The following is an 18,091-nucleotide window of genomic DNA, read 5'->3' on the forward strand; positions in this document are numbered from 1 at the left end:
ATACCTGGGTTTCTTGTCCGTGTTACTGATCCCCCTGTCACCAACAATGGCCACCGGGGATGAGCAGAGGCCGCAGGCCACCATGGGAGGACTGCCGTACTACTACATTTTAAAGATTCCTACATGGGGCGGGTGTGTGGAGGCCTGCGAGTTAGGTTGTTTTTTGCTTGTTTGTTGTTTTTGTTAAAGACCCATTTGTGATTCCTACAGTTGGACCCATCTACGAACTGGCTATACCGTAAACAATATTTTGAGTTGTTTCCATGGCATGTTGATTTGTACATTATTGCTTATCTCAAGTGACAGACCTTAATGTTAAATCCCATATTGTGGGTGGTCTAGGTTGCATCCTTGTCAATTTTTGACTATATAACAACTGCGGTGATATGTCTATACCAATAAAAATATCCCACCCCCAAAAAAATATTTGAAAATGCAATTTGAAAGTGCCTTTAAATGTTGCAGCATTAGAGCAAGTTGCGATACCCGTTAGAAAGCAGGGTACAAGAACAAAAATTCAAACCTGCACCCCGACAACCTAGCAATAAAACAATAGATGAAAAATGAATGGTTTTATTTGCAATTATAGAATAAGCCATAAGTGTTATATACATTTTTATTTCTCATGTTAAACTGGATAAACTGTACAAAGCTTGAATGGTGTGAACTTAAAAAAGTTATATACAAATGTACATTTTAAGAGTTCAGGATTTGACCAACAAATCTAACGGGTACATGTACATATTAAATCCCATCAATCGCCTCCCTTATCGGAGCCTTCACCTTCATCATCCGACGGTTCAGGGGAGAGTGGACGAGACCTGTAGGGAGAAAAAAAATTATATTATCTAACAACTAGCATTTTTAATTGCTACTTCACAATATTAACTACACAGCACAGTCATTTACATTAATTTTATGGCGTTTTTATAAGCTTATAAAATATGTCACCAACATTATCCTGGTTGCAGTGTATTAGCAATGCCGGTTGTAGCACTTTCCTGTATTGAACCCACATTGGACCCTTGCACCGCTACTCATTATCAAAACCGCCCCATCTTCATCCTGCGGTTCCGCTGCTTGGCAAAATGCAGCAAGAAGTTCAGAAATGTTACCATCATCTCCAATTTACAACTCAACTGCTTGCAAGTAGCTTTACAGCAGTAAAGATAAGTATAAAACCAATAAACATGCAACAGGAGCAAATCTGCCACAAAGCATGCAGTCTGATAACGTAACTAAAGCAAAAGAACACATGCCCTAAGGTGTGCCATGCAAGTAAGGCAGCAGTATTATTGTGGCCCTTTAAGATACCAAATTTCCAATAGTGCAGTTAGATAGAATTAGGCATAGATAGCTCAAGCAACTAAGTTGTTGTGTAATATGAAACTTTTTCATAAAGGTGTAAAGATAGTTACGCCAGGTTACATTAACTATCTATCTTTGGCATTAAACCCCTCACAATCAGCAATGGAAGTGAAAACTTACTTTCGTTGTGCCGTGGAGTCACTTTCTCCTGCTCCCTCATCGTCTGAAACAGCTTGGTTCTTTGATTTGCTTGATCCACTACCGCCTGCTCCCTCATCATCTGATGACACACGGTTCTTTTTCTTTGGTCTGCTGGCTTCCCCCACTTCACTTTCTTCATCATCATCCGAGACCACACCGTTCTTGGATTTAGACGCCTGCCCAGAACCACTGCCTCCTGCACCTTCATCATCCGAAGGCAATTGTTTTTTCTTAGACTTGGGTGCCTTGCCAGCTCCGCTTCCTCCTGCACCATCATCTGTGGTACTGCGCTTCTTCTTCTTGGATTTCTCTGTTTTACCAGATCCACTGCCTCCTGCACCTTCATCGGAGGCCTTGCTCTTTTTCTTAGATTTGACCGCTTTGCTGGACCCACTTGGTTCTGCACATTCATCATCAGAGTTGACATGTTTCTTTTTCTTGGATTTTGCCTTCCCAGACCCGCCTTCACCTGCTTCATCATCAGAGGGTTGAAGGTTCTCCTTTTCCGGTCTGATCATGGGTGGGCCACCAAAGAAGTCACCAATTCCTTTCTGCCATGTGGGGATTGGTCGCACGCACACCGGATTACCTCCAGCATATTTGCTATCAGCTGAAAGAATAAAGGTTATGTTAGAAGCTCTCTGGGGCATCTGGTACTATTACGGTTCATTAGTAATTTGTGAAATCCGATTAACAGCTCCTCAAAGTAAACCAAACCAGTAGGCATTTCTGTACACAAACACAAACCCCAGTTGCGACAAATTTTTCACCTCACTGCCTTTGGATAGAATTAATGTGTAGTTTACTGGCCAATTGATTGGTCCACAAAGACATTTGGGTGTGAAATAAAAGCTTAAATGCCACTCCTGCATACTCTGTTCCTCTACTTGCTCAAACAATTATGCTCAGTTCAACGTATAAGGGGGCACAAACGCAGATTTATTTTCATTTCTACAAGACGACATTTTTCTAGAGAGCAGAATGGGCATCGGAAGAGACCTACAGAAATGTACTGTAAGAGGCCATGTTAAACCAAAGTACAACACATCACACTAAATTATCCTGGCAATTTAAAATGGGTAAGATGGAAGGGCCTCATAATCAAGGTCACAACAATTCAAAAACACACAAGGATGGTTTGAACCAATCTAAATTACCAGCAAACAGCACTGGGTTAAGACTGCCTTACGTACGGGCCAGACTTAAGAGGGATCTTTAACCCACTTATCAGGTAAAATGGAGTTTCAGATTTAGCTCAATACCATAAGCATGTGACAGCAAGCTTAAGGGTTACAAGAAGGATGGAACCTGGTTTGGGGATGTTTCAGTCACATATTGCATCGTCCGCAGTACTCTACAGACATTTACTCCAGCTGAGAAACAATCCTTATAGATCAGTTCTTCAGTCCAATTGGGAGAAATAATCACTTAGAGCAAGGAGCGCCAACAAGCTACGGTAATCTTTATAATGTGGGGCTGAAGCTCAGGTGAAGGGCACGAAGACTTCCATTGATTCAGTAGTGTAGTTGGTGTCCAATCTTCAAAGGTCATTGCGAAGAGCAAACTATACACTATTTGTGCTATTGATCAGCAAAGATGACGCATTCAACAGAGGCTTGGAATGAGAAAAGTGAGCCCTACAGACAGGGAATCAAAGTGTGAACTACTTAAAATGACTAGAAACTGCAGGAGCTGAACACACTTGACAGGTCAATATTGCTAGACGCAGCACCTCTGGTGAGACAAGAGGCAGACGTCCGAATATCACAAGCAGTGGATGAGTCAAGTTATCACAACTGCATGTTTAACTTCAACAACCCGGAAAGCAGCAGTTTGTAGGCTGCCCATATTGAAAATGTAAAACTCTCTAATTCATGTGATCTTGTTTTGTCCTGCTTATTCTGTTAGCAGGAAAAAATGGATCAAACAGTTGTGTGAACCTAGGAGTCAGGAACCATATAGAGTTTTTTAGAATTTTAAAAACTGATACTAATGCACTAATAGTTACTGCTATTGCTAAATTTTTGTTTTCAATGTGGTTAATTAGACAGAGACTGATTCGGTAGTAGCAAGCTACTTCAATGTAGGTAGACAGTTTGTCTCAGTAAAAACTAGGCCTCCACCGTGTTTTAAACTTTAATCCATGTATTTTATTGTCTTAGGGTTTTTATTGTCACTCTATAAACCACATGCTAACTGATTTTATTGCAAATATTTAAAATGAGATGTTACTGTGTATTAGTCTATTGCTGTAAATGTATTTTTCTATTTTTGATGTACTTTTATGGTTCATAAACAAACCGAAATAAAGTTAAATTGATGATGAAAACAGCGATGGTAATCCAACAAGCTGCCTACCTGCCTATATAAACAGTAAGGTGTAACCATTTGAGGGCCGCAATTAAAACTGACGAGTATTTTGAAGTGCTACCTGGGGCACTCGCTGTGACTGGGCTCCTCAATCGTTAGTGCCAAGGCTACCTTGAAGTTGGATTCATGGGGCAGCAGGAGGCCTAGGGTCCCTTCACCTATGGTACCTCCACTTATTCAGGGAGCAAGGTAGCACTATGGCCGGTGTTCTTTCTGTAAGGTTTCTTTATTTAGGTGTATTGGCACTACTGAACAAAACAGCAATCATTGCTATCCCACTTGAGAAGTGGCCATCTGTTTCTAGATGACTGCCCCTCTAAGTGTTAAGCAGGATACAGATTCTCTATGTTTATCAGGCCTTAAAGTCATGCATATCTAGGGCACCATTGAACTAAGCAGAAGAAACAATGTTTGTAGTGACGTCAACTCCACAGACCCCATTTGGCTGGGTGTCTACATGAAATTTTTAAAACAGAAAGGGGTGATTAGATGACTTCCACTGCCTGAGAAGTCTGAAGTAGAGCTGATCAGTAAGCCCAATTCATTCGACATGGCAACCAGTGTCATTTGCTGCGGATTTGCAATGTCAAAAGTTAGTTTGTTGCGTACAAGAAAAAGTTCAGGAGTTTGAAAACAGCCATACCTGGTTGGTTGAGGCTGTGGTAAGGTATTTAGACACTTCAGGAGGACCAAGCATAAGGTGGTTAATATGACAGGATGGAGCGATTCAATTAACTTACAGCAGAAACTTGCAGAAAGAGCCTGTAAAGACAGCAGTGCGCTACAGTTGAGATGACAAGCACACACTGATTGGACGACTAACATCCCCCACAAGTGGTTTGTGGGATCTGGCAAAAGGTGTTCTAAGCACTTGAATGCCTTTTCAGCCTCATCTATGATCTAACATTCACATCACATTTGTTTGCCCGTACATACATTTGCTGAGTTAGTCACTACTAACCATATACTTTTAGGGCATAGGCAGAGCTTGTTAAGTTAGCAAACTGCTCAGCCAATATGAGAAGTACACACCGATAGTTAAACCCTCTCCACAACTTAAAATAACAGGGTATAATACCTACTGTTTTAAGTCTACATGAGCTCAACATTTAAAGATAAAAGCAATTAAATAAAAATCCTATTTCATGGCACTGGTAGGACAGTAACCGTCCTTTAGCCATGTGTCCTACCTTACTAGAATCTCTACAGAGACGTTCAGATAAGACAGTACAGGCCCAGCCACGTTAATGTCGGACATTACCCCAATGACGGCAGACTAATTCATGATGTGTACTATAGGATAGTTTGATTGTTAGGGGTCCGCGTGGCCTGGTTTTGGGCTAGGTGGAGGAGAAGCAATGTGCATGATCTCGGACTCCGATGGAGGGGAGACCTGGGCACACTGGGAGGGACCGGACTACACTTACACTGATAATGGTAGCCCCATGTCCCAGAGATGGATTGACCAGTCACCCATTAAGTGAGGGGGATGGTTTGGTTGGCTCACTGTTGTGAACTGGGGTAGGGGGAAATGAGCGTTATTCATTTTGATGAGGAAGTTGCATGGTTGCACCTTGAGTAACAAGACAGCAGTAATCCACTGTATTAGATATGGAGGGGCAATGGGTGGTGGTCAGGGGGTAGCTGGCCAGGCCTCCTTGATACAGACAGCAATATATGTTCCCAACTGTAATCTCCAACAGTTCCTGGATAGGGAGTGCAGGGGTCTTGACGACATGGCAGGCTTCCATTAATACAGAGTTTGCTGACTTGTATACTAGCCTCTATGCAGCCGCGGAGGGCAGTTTGGGCTGGTGCTCCTACTTGGATGTGACCGCTCCTCCGGCACATAGACCCTCGACAGAGGGGGCCATTGATGACCCGCTCAGTGTAGAAGGTGTATGTGGCGATAGACTATTTGTCTCCCAATAATATTACCGGGACAGATTGCCTCCTTGTAAAGTTTTTTTTTTTTTTAACACTGGGCTTATCTAGCTCAGAAACTGCTAAAAGGTATGTTCGAGGCTAAGACTGCGGGAGTTTACCCCATATAATGAGGCACTGAATTTTGCCTAAGCTGTATCGTGACCCATTGGCTGTACGGTCCTATATTACCACTTAATATTGACTGCAATGCGGGGGGCAAACACTGGCCAATGTGTTCACTCAAGCGGATGGCGCACTTGTACATTCAGATAAAAACAGGTTTATTCAGGGATGGAACACTATATAAGGCGCCTGATTTTGATCATGGAACAGACTCCGGCAGTCGACCCACTGCTTGCGATGTGATAAGACATCAAGAAAGAGTTTGATACAGTGGTATTGCCATTCCCAATGCAAGGTGCTCGAGCACATGGGATTTGCCCACAAGATCAGACTCTGGCTATATCCCCTGCACGTGGAAGGTCCATAATCGCAATTATATATCAGCCAGGGTCAATCAGGAGTTTGTATAGAGCGGCTACTCACCTGGGAGCGTCTCAAGGTGCAGAGATGGGAGGCGGAGGAAGGAATGGGGCAGTGAGCCATCTAGGTGTGGAGGTTTAGTCGAGAGCCAGGTCTTGAGGTTCTTCCTGAATTGGGCTAACAACGCAGATTGCCAGATGTGGAGGGGCAGGGTGTTCCAGGGCTTGGTAGCGAGGTAGGAGAAGGATCTTGCTCCGGCACTGGTCTTGTGGATCTTCCTTTCCTGCCGCACCTTCCAACATGGAAGTGATCCGCAGAAATAACCAAGTGCCGCCTTTGCTGGAAAGCAGAAGAGTATCACCCATCTACTTTGCATCTGCCGCGGACTGGACTCCGACGCTTGTTTTAAAAAAAAAAAATCAATCTTTAACATCAAGATGATAAGAACCTGCAGGCAAGCAGTGTAGGCTTGTTTTGGAGGAGGTGACATACAGCTGGCAGGCCGGTTCGTACAATTCATGAGGGCAGTAGAGGAGAAAATGAAGAGATCCGGCGCACCATAAACAGCTCAAATCAAGGGTCACCCCTCCCTGGAATTGGCATTCTTTCACTGGGGAAACGTCCAGTACAAAAAAACTCCTCTCACCACATTGAGAACTATTGGGCACAAAGAGGCCACGGTCCTGTTGCATTTCGATTATAAAAGTTGACCACAAGCCTGATAAATGATACTATTAATTTTGCTACTTTAAAATATAAATGTAACCCATAGATTTTATTATCTCGTGTTTTTATCACATGTTTGGGATTAAGGGCCGATCCAAAGCTCATCAGATGAAGAGACATTCTGTCAGATGGGCTTTGCCAAACAGTCCCATATTTTTTTTGGGCATAAATGATGAAATTGTAGTGTACTTTATGAACTTTCACCTTGAGCAATTCCTTTTTGCAGAGGTTTTTAACAACTTATACAATACTTACTACTACTTGTGGATCCGTGAGACGGAGGGTAGGGAGAGTTGGGCAGCACAAAGTGATCTGGCAGGTGGGTGGAATGAGAGGCGGTGGTTCAGATATTCTGGTCCTGCGTCGTGGAGAGCTTTTTAAGCGTGTGAGAATCTTGTAGGCGATTTGTTGATTGTGAGCCAATGAAGTTGGGGGTGTTGTGTTATGTGGCTGCGGATGTCTAGGGACCAGTCTGGCTGCAGCGTTTTGAACATTCTGTAGTTTCCCCAAACCGTTTCTGGGTAGCGCCGGCGTAGAGTTGAGTTGCTGTAGTCAAGTCTGCTGGCGAGGAGTGCTTGGGTGATAGTCTTCTGTGGGGGATCCATCTAAATACCTTTCAGAGCAAGCTGAGGATACTTCATGGATTTGGTGGTTCATTGCGAGCGCGGAGTCAAATATGATGCAATTTGCATGTGTGGTTCATGGGGGTAGGAAGGGTCCCTAGTGCAGCAGGCCCCCAGGAGTAGTCCCAGGTTAAGGGGGGGGGGGGGGGGGGGGGGGGGGGGGCCCAGGCTGAGTACTTCGGTCTTGCCTGAGTTGAGCCCTTTTCAATGACCTAAGCTGTGAAGGGGAGGGAGGTGTCTGAAGTTCCAGAGTTCTGCAGACAGCTTCGTCAGCACGGGGTTGATATTGGCACGTTTCCAGTCGTCTGGGAAAGTAGCGGTTTTGATAAAGCAGTTAAGCGATTGAGGCGGCTGCTCTGTGGAAAATGTGGTGCAGGGAGCGGATTGGCTCGTGAGTGGGTGCTAGAGTGTGTAGGCTGTGGTGAGTGGAGATAATGGAGCACAACCTGGGGGGCCTTGGGTGTCGTAGATCTGCCTGATCATGTGGTGGAAGACTGCAGAATATGTTGCAGAGGTCTTGGGAGGGTGGTACTTCTGGTCTCGCTGTTGAGCCTGGCGACCCCCCTTAACGGTGGCAAAGAATCCTTGCAGTCATGAGTACTGGCAAGGATTCTGCTTTAGACGGACACTTTCTTCTTGATTTGAGGTGGTGATGGTGTGTGCCAACGGCCGATTTGAAGGTTGTGTGGGTTTCTGGGGTATTGTTCCTCCATCTCTCCGAGTCGTCTGGAATTGGAGGGCAGAAGTGAACCAGCTGGCTTTCTTGGCATGTAGCTTACCCGATGTCTTCTTGAGGGGTACAAGACAAGGGGCCAACTCTCTTCCTTAACGTTTGCATTGGTACTTGAACCACGTGCGGTCCTTAGGACGCTGGCCCTGAATGGGGTATACCCACTGGAAGCTGGTGAGACATTCTCCCTATATGCGGACAGTACTCCTTTATCTTTGTGATGTGGGGGCGATGCTTGACGTGCTGGCCATACTCGTAGCTCAGGAAGATGTTTGGCTTGAAGCTTAGGGCCAAAACGTGTTGGTTGGTGTCTGATCCGACCTCTGATTGACATGGGGATGGAGTGGAACTGCAATACGATCAAATACATGCGAGTGAATATTTACATTCAGCTTGCAAACTTGTGCAGTGGAACTTTACTGCGGATGTATGCTCTACTCAGTAGTTGGTGCAACTTTGGAAGGCACTCCTTTCGTCGCAGATAGTGATATCCAAGCGATTGGAACTACCCAAACTTGTGTATTGCTTTGGAGCACTACCGATTAATCGGCTTCACACTTTATGGGACCTGTTTGGTGTACCGAGAGACTTGGGGTCATGGCCGGTGGAGGGAGGCACTGCAAAAGCGGTTCCATCAGTTGGATAGAGGTGGCTGGGGTTTCCCCAAATATGCTTGGCTGGCAAGGCATTGCTGGTGCTAATACGTACTCCAGGGGACGCCTTGGTTTCCCTACTCTGAGTCTTGCAGATCTAGGCACTCTGAATTTAGAGGGCTGTCAAGGAAGCTCAATGGTCTCACCACAGATGGGGAGGACGGAATTTTTGTACGCAGAATCTACTACTAACACCCCCTGAGGTGTCCGAGAAGTATGGCATTAGACAATGGCAGTTTCTGGCACACAATGCATTGCAGGTGGTGGTCAGGACTACGTGGGGGCAGGATCGATCAGAGCCCTGCTCTTCTGAGCTTTTGGGGCGGTTGACACTGGGCGACTAACAGTAACTCTTCTGCATAATGCACTACTGTCCACCTGTCTTGCCAAATGCCTGGACCTCATGGGTAAAAGGGTAGAAATGGTGGGGCGAGAACACTTAACTGAGTTGTTTTGAATACAGGCTGCAATGTGAATCCTGTGGAGTGGACAGCAGCTGCTGCATGCTGTTACCCTACAAAGTTGTTAGTGTATTTCAATTCCATGCTGTTCTCAGTTTGATTGCTTATGACGAGTGTACAGCTGTTCAAATTGTATAATATTGTGTTAATTGTTTCAAAATCAATAGATATTTGGGAGGGGTGGGCAATACAGTATTTGGTGACCGGCTACAGTAAATCTGAGGCAGCTCCTGTAATACGCTACACAATAGGTTACTCAGATATGTATATCTCCGAGTTTATTCTTAAAGTGGCTAGAAGGAATCTAATTCCCTGCCATACCATGCCTGACGCTTGTCAAGCATCATGTGGAGATAACAATTGCACTGACAAATCATCCCTTCTTTTATGTCCATACCTCGAAAAAAATCCAAACAGCAAATGCCGAGATTTTGGGGAATTGTAGTGCAACCCAAAGAGACCATCGCTACGTTTTTTCTATACAATCCAATGGCGAGGACTCCATTGCAGCTTCCTTTTCATCCGAGTCCCGCTGTGCCAGGCAATGTCCGCCCAAATAAGCAGAATGGCACAGCGGGACTCGGATGAAAAGGAAGCGGAGATGGAGTCCTCGCCATTGGAATGTATGGTAAAAACATGGCTATGACAGCCCACATGGGTCTAATTGGGTTGCACTATAATTATTTCTCCTGGGGCAATGTGTGTGTGTGTGTGTATGTGTATGCATACACAAACATACACCTAGAGTGGGGGAGGTGGAATTAAAAATTAGGTAGCTGGTTATGTTAACAAACCACCCTAGACAGTTGGAGCCACTGTGTCTCAAGGGATCACCAGAGGTGATGTGCCACTCACTGTCCCTAGATAACTAAAACATTAACACACAATATGCAACAAAAGGGCGTCCTTGCAGAAATGAACCGGAAGCAGTATCACAACCAAACAAAACTATTCAAGCACAATAGCTAAAGCAGTGACAATGCCGCTACCCATGTGCCAAAAGCAACGGCAACCTCACCACTACACATATCCAGCCAAATTATACTGGAGACATACAACAACTGGTGACCATGTAGTCAGGAACAGAAGGAGCAATACATGCTTCTTGACACTTCAAATGTTGTTTTAAGCCATGGGTACAGGCCTAACCCTGGCACAAAGTCAAGCTAAAAACCAGATGCGAGTTCTAAAGCTCCAGGAAGATGAAAAAGGTTCAGCAGCAATACGTGGACCTATAGGGAATCAAAATATCTCCATACGTAATAGGCCTGGTAACTGCCTTTCATTTATCAAATAACACGTACAAGGTAGCCCATAGAACATGCATGGACTAGGTGAATATCACTGACAAACTGGCAGCTGCTCTGAACTCTTAGCGCTGAACAAAATGCATAACTTAAATCCTTATTAAAGTAAAAAGGTCTGCCCTGCACCAAGAACACAAAAGCAGGCGTTGAAAAAAAACAAAACAAACACCTCAGCCAACCCAAGAGCTTCCTACGCAGATTATCAGGTTGCAGAACATACTATTTGGGTTAAACAAAGCGAGAGCTGAGCGGCAAGGCTAAAAATGGGAATGTTGAATTCGTATAACACTAACGGAAGGAATGAGACTCACCAGTAATGTCTAGTGGCACAAGGAGAACCCAACATTTTGGCCCGTTGTGGGAGACTTGTACAAACTATCAGGGAAGCAATCTACCCCTGCCCTACAACTGCACCCTGTCCTCGCATAGTTCAAACGCTGATCCTGGATTATTTGCAATAAAGGAACCCGAAAGTGATTGGATCAAGCCTAGCAGCAATCATGCCTAAAAGGGCCCTCTGACCTTACTGAAAACTGAAACGCACCACATAAGTTTAGCATCATACAGTCAGTAAAGTATGGTGCTGGAGGTCCCGGGGCCAACAGAAGAAAGACAGGCGCCCTCCTCCGGGGACTGGTCACAGCCATCAGACAAAAGAAACTACGGGGCTGATCGAGAGCCCCGTGCGCCTCATTTGCGCCACCGTTGCATCACTTCTGCGACGCATCGGCAGCTTAGACCATGCGCCATGTTGCGCCCTATTTACAATGGGACGCATCTAAGGAGATAAATCATGTTGTAAAGCCCTGTGCCAGGTTTCATGTGGGCGTTCTGGTGCGGTCCGTTGCAGGAACGCCTCGGAAAAAATGTGCCCGAGTGAACTATACAAGTTTCCACTGTCACTTTTCCTACGCTGCTGCGTCAAGCAGGCTCATGGTTTTGAAGCAGTCGTAAGGTGTGACGAACCATGTTGAGGATAGGCCAGGTTGGAACAGTGCTGGAGTTGTCGCGCCTGCGTCACAACTCCAGCACTGCACCAACCGTACGCCGGCAGATGCAACACTCATCTGTTTATCCTTGCGCCCCATTGTAAATTTGCCGCATCTGTGGTGGCACAAGGATGAAGTTGTGTCGTGCATCTTTCCTGGCGCATCCCTGCTGATTTGCAGGGATGCATGCGCCAGGAAACGTAAATCTGCCCATCCGCGACCATGGCTGTCTTCAGATGGCTCACAACAGTTGCAAGTAATCTGACACACCAGGTCATGAATTAGCAAAGCACTAGCACTTTACATGAGAAATAGCCCAAAGCTAGAGGAATGACAACAAAAGCAGTCCTGGAGCCCCGAGCACCCTGGGTGGCGATCCTATCCCACGGGCAGGGGCGGATTGGCAAGGCGGGCATTCGGGAATGGGCCGAAGGGCCGGTGCCTCAGTGGGCCGTTTTTTTCTCCCCTGTCCCAGTCCACAGAGAGTGGACTAGGAAAGGGGAGAAAAAAACCGGCCCACAGAGTGCACTGAGACAGACAGAGAAAATGAAAGCAGCCTCGCTGTGCGGCCAGACAGCGATTGTCAGCTGTGGGCTCTCCTTCACCCCTGCCAAGCAATCAAGCTGAGGCTGGGGAGGGGTGATTGTTTGTAAGAATCGGCCTCCCTGGGGGCAGGTGTTTCTCAGGCCTTTGAGCCATTTTCACCTCGGCCCCCCTGGGGCCCATGCAGCCTTGAAACGGTGTTAGTCTTAGCACCTCGCCCACAGCCCTCACATTCAGGGCACAGTGGGCGAGGAAGAATGGGTCTTGCTGTGGGGGCCAGGTGATGTTTGGAATTTTTTTATTTTATTTATTTATTTATGCGCTTTTATATAGCGCGGATTTTACCCGAAGGTGTCAGAGCGCTTCACACAAGGAACAGCAATAATACATGTGGAGAAAAATTACAAGTGGACAAATTACAAAAGCAAACGTTAAGTTACATGGATCAAAAGTGACAATAGTGAGCAACCAAAATACATGAGGTAGCAATCGGTACATTACAGGAGGAAAAAGTGATATGTGTGCAGGTTACAAAAGCGTACAAAGTACAAGTAGAGGCAGACACTTCAGCACAAGAACAAACGTTACGTAGGCAATGGTGACACTTGTGCAAGTATCTAAAGCAAACAAAAGGGAGAGGTAGCATACAATGTGATACCAGAGAAAAGTGACGTGTGCAAGTTACTAAAGGGTACCATACACAGGTACAAGGGTAATACTACAGTAAATGGTAAACACTCAAACTGCCAGAACACACTGGGAAGGCACTTCCCATGCACCAGCTTCACCTCAGCCTCCCCCTGGCAACCTGGCTACCTTGGATGACCCAGAAAGCTGTGTTTTGTGCTCCCCTGCCAGGACATTTTCACGAGGCCTGGAGGGCTGATTAATTTACTAATTGCAGGGGCCTTACCTGTTCATGTGCTCCTGAGCTGAAGGTCTGGGGAGGGCTAAGTAGGTTAGTAATAGCAGGGGCGTTGCTGCTTTTCAGGTGCTCCTGTGCTGGAATAATTTTGTGACAGAAAGGGGCCTTGTTTTTTTAGTTGCTCAGCATGTAGGCCATTGGCACCTTTGCCCTGTGTCCTGTGCAAGAACAGTATCCTCCCACTTTCATTCCTTGTCTGTGCAAATAGTGTTTCATGAAAGGGCACACCCCTTGAATGTGGGCCACGCCCCTTAAATATGGGCCACGCCTCTTGAATGTGGGCCACTTTTTTCGTCAGTGCCCGGGCCGAATTGTGATCCCAATCCGACCCTGCCCACGGGATGGGCCACAGTGCAACGGTCAAACTCGAAAATAAGACCCGAGACAACTTCTGGAACTTAAGAATCGTATATTATGATTTTTTTATCCTTACATCAAAATGTTTTTTTACTTCGTATTGCAATGGTTTTAGCCAACTTATGCAAATAAACGTATTCATTCTAGTAGCTAAAGTTATATGCCGTTACATTAACTTGACCATAGCAATCCGAACAGCACTTTTATCCAAATTTATTTTCTGGTACCGTTTGTTTTATTATTTTTTTACCAGGGCCTTAAAATGTCAGTACAATAGTTGTGGCGAACTTACCCTTCTTTGAGGTCGGAGAGGTCGACGAGTTGCCGGGAGAAGCGCTGCTAGCACCTAGCGACTTCCGAGGAGCCCGAGCTGCAACAGCTGAGTAAAGAGAACAAAAGTTAATCCCCAGAAACGGCGTATTTGATTATATAGGAGCGCGACCATAATTATATGTTATAGAAGAGTTGTAATAAATGATAAAAAAAAATGTAAAAATTGTTAGTATTACAGAAGACCAGTTCTAGAGGAGACAGTGATACTAAGAGGATGTATAAACAGAGGCGAATGAGCGATCATCGGGGAGGCGGGGTGGCGCTCAAGGCCTGTGTGGATTTGGCGGGCAGAGGTCCCGCCAGATTTCGGCCCGCCCTTTAAAACAACGTGCAGAAGGCGGGAGCAGAGAGGCAAGTCAGCTTTACATGTTTCATTAAAATAGCCCCAACCACACGGAACCTGGCCTGCGAAACAACCATCACATTGAGAAAGCTTGGACTAGAGGAAAGTAAACTAGTGTTGCAAGACATATGTACCCCCGACGTACTGCCTATATTTGTAATTCCTGCTTAGAAAAGGCTCGTTTTCCGAAAAAGACAGTTTACACAATCGTGACGTGTAATGTAACAAGGAACATGTTACCCCATTTACGGACAGAGTAATCAATTATGACACCTACGCTTGGGCATCAAAATAGAAGTAATCTGTAAATTAGACAGCAAAAAAAACACTTGATACATGGAGCTTGCTGTTAAACTGGCTACGAGTTATCACAAATCAAACCCACTGAGCTTTCAGCCCAGCGGGCGCTGCCTGATTGCCCTATAAGTTAGTCCGACCTTGCGTATGATTCTTACACCAGCAGTTATAGTAACCCCCTGCACCCCCATATCATTCCCCACGGTCAGCTAAAATGTAATCGGCGACAGAATCCACTCTGCACGGGGAAGCCTTCCATGGGAGACGGTATTACCTTACTGAATTTTCTACCTACATTGTGGGAGGGGGGAAAGCACCACTCCCATCTTAGGTAGGATACATATGTTAAATGTATCGTTTAAGCAGAACACTTTTTATAAAACCTATTTGAGCACAATTTCACCACAAGTTAACTTAGCAATACTCCACCACCCGAACTTCTCAAGTTCATGTATCCATACTAGACCATCACATACGGGAGACTGTTACAGAGCTCTCCTAAAAATAACAAAGGAGCTTACCTTTGCGGTAGCTACCGGTACTACTGACAGCATCCGCCTTAGTTCGCACCATGTTGTCAGGAACACTGCGCAGACACAACACTCTCCCTAAAGCTTGAGCGCGAAATGCGACAGACTTCCCGCCCGCCGATGTTTTTAACAGCCCACTACTGTGCTCCCTCATTGGTTTAGTACGGAGTGACGTTTATGTCTCAACCAATAAAAGCTACTTCTCTTGTAGCGCCTTCGCCACGATCAAACGTGGTGCCCTGCTATAGTTAAAAGGAGGACACGTATGGTTGACATGTACAGACCGTCTCCGACATTATGAATATATCTGTCACAAAAAGCCATGCGACCACGTCTCATTCCAATGATAAGGACAACGATTGTAGCTAAATATTTTTTAAAAGATCGTGTAAGAACTCAGTTCAACATTAAGACAACTTTGTATTCGTAAAAAACGTAAAACAAAGAGACCACAACAACTCTCGGGGAAAAAAAATCATCATATTATCAGCGTGCGCTTTTACTCGCCTACTCCGGTTGTAAAGAAATTGGACCTATTCCAATATGGCGACGAGCGTTCCAAACGGAAACCCTAACTTCTCTACGTTTAATTTATTTCTGGAAACTAGAAACAAGCCATTGCAATGCAATAGCTCTCGCATTTACGCGAGTTTGAGCTATTGACATTGCAAATTAACTGCCTTTATTTTTGTTTTCGTGTTTAAAACATAAATAAAAGGCATTGTCATTTACAATGCCAATAGCTATTGCATTGCAAATGCTTGTTATTGAACAGCATTTTATTTTTTATTTATTTATGCGTTTTTATATAGCGCAGACTTTACCCGAAGGTGTCAGAGCGCTTCACAATAGGAACAGAACTGATACATGAGAACATTACAAGTGAACAAAATACAAAAGCAAACGTTACATTAAATGAAGCAAAAAAGACAATCGTGAGCCAACAAAATACAAGAGGTAGCAAACGGTGCATTACAAAGGTGACAATCGTGAACCAACAAAATACAAGAGGTAGCAAACGGTGCATTACAGGAGGACAAAGTGACGTGTGCAGGTTACAAAAGCGTACAAAGTAAACAGAGAGGTATAATACTGCAATATATGGAGGGCACTCAAGCACAAGAACAAACGTTACGTAGGCCATGGTGGCACTTGTGCAGGTATCGAAAATAAACAAATGTAAGAGGTAGAAAACAGTGTGTTACACGAGAAAGTGACGGGTGCATGTTACACACGAGGACCAAACACAGGAAGAAAGATAATACTGCAATAAATGGCAGACTCTCAAACCACAAGAACACACTGGGAAGACACTTCCATAGTCATGTAAAGTAGATTTTTCAATAGTGGAAGGGCTTCCTTCAGATAATAGAGAGGGCATGTATTACATTTGGAAGTGTCTTTGAAGGAGGAGAACTTTGAGGTTAGTTTTGAAGGCCTGGGAGGAGGTGGTGGTCCGGAGCTGCGGCGGAAGGGAGTTCAAGATTCTCACTGCGTTGCCTGAAAAGGATTGTGCCATCGTTCTTTCCTTCTTGAAAGTGGGAGGTTCAAGCAGAAGATTTTCCGCATTACGTGATGGTCTAGAGCCTCCAGAGAGTTTCAATTTATTCGCCAGGTAGCGAGGAGAGGAGGAGTGCAAGGCTTTGTGGGTGATACAAGCAGTCTTGTAGATGGCTCTAGCCTCGATTGGAAGCCAGCGGAGGGTGGATAACATTGGTGTGATGTGGTCGCTTCTTTTGGCCCCATAAATGAAACGAGCTGCTGAATGGAAAACAGATTTAATGGGGGACAGGTGGGATTTGGGGAGGCCAGTAAGAAGAGAATTGCAGTAGTCAAGTCTGGAGAAGACCAGCGATTGCACCAGGGTTATAAGGTCCTGCTCCGGGAGGAAGCGACGGATTCTTCAAAGAAGGCGCAGATGGTATCGAGCAGACTTTGCAATGGAATTGATGTGGGGGGATCCCGGGGCTCTCTCTCAGCGGCCCACTATGAACCAGCACACTCTGCTTTTTGGCATTTTGCAACTTGTGTCTTTCATACATTTATTTATATTTGTGTACTAAATTCTGCGAACCATTTATAGTTAAACATTGCTTCAAAACCAATGGAAGTGCTTTTAAATGATGGTTTCCTGAATGCTGCATCTCTTAATATCTCTGCATATCTCTGCATCCGGCCATAACCTTCCCACCACGCGAGCTGAATGTTCATATGTAATGTAGCGTGTAGCGCTGTTTAGGTGTGGAGCTAGGTATTCCTATTACAGCGCTAAATGGCACTTAATGTAAACATGGAAGGAGGGGCACTCTCTTGAAGTTGATCTGAATTTTTTTATAAGACTGCCACACTGCCCATTGTGCAAACCGAAAACCAGGCAATGAAACCTGCAATGAATAAATGAAAACAAGGGCTGGCAGCTGTGTTCCGGCGCAGCGGTGCGGCCTCTGGCATGCCAAGCTGGCAGGCTGCCCTGCGGAGGGTGATGCTTGTGACTCACTCCATGGGTGGGGCCACCGCTCGGAAAGAGATTTGCTTTCTCTTCCATCGGTAAGTAAAACAAACCTTATCTGTTCGTGGTCTCGCGTCGCTCTATCCCTCCGGATTGTTTGCGTCACCGGACCCTTTAATATCGTCCCGTTTCTCTCTCCGTTCTACGGGTCATGTGGCCCTTCCGTTCTTTCACTCCAAGTGCCTCAGTTAGTTCGTGTTAATGGTAAACCTCAAATCCTAGCACTTTGCTGGAGGATTGATGTAAGTCTTCGGAAATTAACATAATTCAGTCCAGCCATGTATCACGCATCATGTATGACACTCACGCATTTCAGTGTGGTGTTCCGCATCACCGCACTGAAATGTATTGTCACGCATTTTGCTGACTCGCCAGCTTGCGCCACCTGTGGCACCTGTGCACGGCTCCTGCTGCTCCAAAAGTTTGAAGAACAGATCCTGTACACACATAAGTGTAGTTTGTAGTCCTGGAGTCAGG

At 45.3% G+C, this 18,091-nt stretch overlaps 1 protein-coding gene across 1 annotated transcript; it reads right to left on the reverse strand.

Moving 5' to 3' along the window:
• Positions 1-557: 557 nt before the first annotated feature.
• Positions 558-15,234, reverse strand: PCLAF (PCNA clamp associated factor). Its single transcript, XM_086959219.1, has 4 exons — positions 15,097-15,234; positions 13,895-13,981; positions 1,489-2,119; positions 558-821 (listed from the first exon to the last, which is right to left on the reverse strand). The coding sequence occupies exons 1-4, from the start codon at positions 15,146-15,148 to the stop codon at positions 755-757; spliced, it is 837 nt and encodes a 278-aa protein (XP_086815345.1). The 5' UTR covers positions 15,149-15,234; the 3' UTR covers positions 558-754.
• Between the last annotated feature and the right edge of the window lie 2,857 nt (positions 15,235-18,091).

This window comes from Lissotriton vulgaris, chromosome 2_2 (genome assembly GCF_964263255.1).
Source record: "Lissotriton vulgaris chromosome 2_2, aLisVul1.2, whole genome shotgun sequence".
NCBI classification, from domain to species: Eukaryota; Metazoa; Chordata; class Amphibia; order Caudata; family Salamandridae; genus Lissotriton; species Lissotriton vulgaris.

Coding starts and splice junctions, on each gene's coding strand:
- PCLAF (XM_086959219.1), bottom strand. CDS start 15,148: ATGGTGCGAACTAAGGCGGATGCTGTCAGTAGTACCGGTAGCTACCGC. Junction 2,120..13,894: donor CTCTCCGACCTCAAAGAAGG/GTAAGTTCGCCA, acceptor TTATTCTTTCAG/CTGATAGCAAATATGCTGGA. Junction 822..1,488: donor GACTCCACGGCACAACGAAA/GTAAGTTTTCAC, acceptor TTCTCCCTACAG/GTCTCGTCCACTCTCCCCTG.